The 2627-nt window shown below is 39.8% G+C and overlaps 1 protein-coding gene across 1 annotated transcript; it reads left to right on the plus strand.

Moving 5' to 3' along the window:
* Nucleotides 1-1571: 1571 nt before the first annotated feature.
* Nucleotides 1572-2366, plus strand: LOC127096107 (uncharacterized). The gene has a single exon (XM_051034723.1). The coding sequence runs from the start codon at nt 1572-1574 to the stop codon at nt 2364-2366; it is 795 nt and encodes a 264-aa protein (XP_050890680.1).
* The last annotated feature ends 261 nt before the right edge of the window (nt 2367-2627 follow it).

Genomic DNA, 2627 nt, shown 5'->3' on the forward strand with positions numbered 1-2627 from the left:
AAAACCTTTTCAAAAACGAAAAAACATCTTGTCTTAAGATGATGTAAAGCAATGTTTCGTCCATAATTGTTGAGTTGAGATAAGTGACATTTTTCCGAATGTTGATTTGTAAATCCATTCGATGTGTGGTATACGTCCGCTCCCCATCTGTTTTGGGTAAAACAATGTTTTTTCGTCGATTAATACAATATACCTTTCGCTAAAATCGACCAACAAACAAACATTTTTCTACCTAGAACTACGTAAGCCTTGAGTTCTCTATTGAGATACGTAGGAGCAGGATTGCGAAATCTTGTCAGGCCCATTGATAAAAAACTTAGGTTTGGTCCCCTTCATTGTAAAAATCCAAAAACATTCTTCTCTCTTCTATTCTTTCTTTCCCATCTAATAACTCGAGAAGCCTAACATTTCTAAGCTAACACTAACGCGCATAATTAACCTAATGGTTCCCGTTGGGTACAACGGACGTGAGGGGTGCTAATACCTTCCCCTTGCGTAATCGACTCTCGAACCCTGATATTGGTTGCGATGACCATATCTTATCCTTTCTTTTAGAGGTTTTATCGATATTTCCCCTTTCCCTATTTGGGAATAAATAAAGTTCGGTGGCGACTTTGTTCACTCCATCGTGTGAGTGTGCGATTGCGCTTCTCTTAAGTCGTGTTCTCATTTTTCGAGGTACGACAGATGGCGACTCTGTTGGGGACAGGAACATCCCTACGTGAGTCAACCCTACTTCAGTTAAGTTTTCGTATGTGTGTTATCTTTGTTCGTTTATTTTTCTTCCTTTGTTATGTGATTTCTTTATCCTTACTTTATCGCATTTGCATATCTGTATATATGTTCATATGTGGGCTTTGGGATTTTTGATATCATGAATAAAGCTCTACACCCGAGCTTTGGAAAAAGAAGAGGGAACACATAAGTTTAGAATTAGAATTTGTGTAGTGTTAGTCCCCAAGGGCCACTCCTTGCGTGTCTAGCATGAAGACTCCTCTAGAGTAGACATGTTTGTAGATCTCGTTATAAGACAGCTAGCCTGTCGCATGACGTTGATTCATGAAGGGTCCGTGACTCTAGGAGCCCCTCTTAAAACCAGTTTCTACTTTGGTGGTTGTGTAATGTTGGACTCCAAGGGCCTCTCCTTGTTGCACCCAACATGAAAACCCAACTCATAAGAGACCTTTCATCACTCTTGTCATAAAGCGGCTAGCCTGTTGCATGATGTTGATACGTTTATGGTCCATGACTCTGGGAACCTTATCAAAAATGTAGAAACTATCCTGTGAGTGGGTTTATGGGTAACCGACTTAAAACTATCTATTAAGAAGCCTACCAAATAGGGTGTTTTGAGTTACCTTGTGATATCCCAAAACCAAATACCATGCATTCATGATCATTTGCATAACATCATGACACTCATACAAAATTTTATTTTCAAGGAATTTTTGAATACGCAACTGCTAGCACAAAAAGTTTGTAATGGGTTCAGAAAGAAGGAAAACATTACCATTCAAAGCCAAAATGCCAGATATTACCAACATATCAAGACTTTTGAATGAACTTCCCGCATGCAAGGAAAGTTTGGCCAGATTTTGGATCTCCTCTTAGTAGATGTTCAAACACCAGCCATCACCGCTTTGGCTCAGTTCTATGATCCTCCGCTTCGAAGTTTCTTATTCCAAGAATTTCAATTGACTCCAACCTTGGAGGAATTCGACCGGCTCTTGGGATTTTCTATGAAAGGAAAGACACCGTATAATAGAATTGGTCAGGTACCTGAGGTAGAGATGCTAGCCATTGCACTCCACATCCCCATATATGATGCATTGGCTAATTGGAAGAAAAGGGAGAATCTCTTTGGTTTTTGGAGGGCTTACCTAGAAGAAGAAGCAGAAAGGTTGTTTGTGATACATCATTGGGATGCATTGGCAAATATACTAGCTCTTCTCATATATGGGTTAGTATTGTTCCCAACCCATGAAGGTTTTATAGATTCAGCTGCCATAAGTATCTTTTGGGTCGTTTGGAAGGATAAACAAAGTTTGGTTCCTCCACTACTAGCTGACACTTTTCATACTTTGCATACTCGACATCAAAAGAAGAATGGAATGTTGATATGTTGCCTTCCATTGATCTATAATTGGCTTATCTCATATGTGTTCAGGCCTAATGCTCACATCAGTGAAATGTCCAATGGGGAGTGGGCAAGAACTCTGGTGTCTTTGTCTAGTAAGGATATCATTTGGTACCGACATAAGCTGAATGTTGAAGAAATCATTATCAGTGTTGGTAGTTTCCCAAATGTACCGCTAATAGGATCTAAAGGTTGCATCAGCTACAACCCCATGTTAGCTCTACGATAGTTTGGATACCCTATGTGTGGGAAGCTCGATGATAAAGAGTTAGAAGAGATGGTTTTGAATGATATGGGAATCAATGATCCTTTTCTCCTCCGTAAGATCATCCGATCTTGGGAAAAGGTGCATACCAAAGGAATAGAATCAGTAAAGAAGAATGATGCAACAAGGGTTCCTTATCAGTAATGGGTCTCGGAGAGGATCAAAGTTGTGAAGCTCCCTTTTTCTATAGAGATTCCTCTAAAGTCTACTTCACCAGAACCAGAC

The sequence above is a fragment of the Lathyrus oleraceus genome, chromosome 6 (genome assembly GCF_024323335.1).
Source record: "Lathyrus oleraceus cultivar Zhongwan6 chromosome 6, CAAS_Psat_ZW6_1.0, whole genome shotgun sequence".
NCBI classification, from domain to species: Eukaryota; Viridiplantae; Streptophyta; class Magnoliopsida; order Fabales; family Fabaceae; genus Lathyrus; species Lathyrus oleraceus.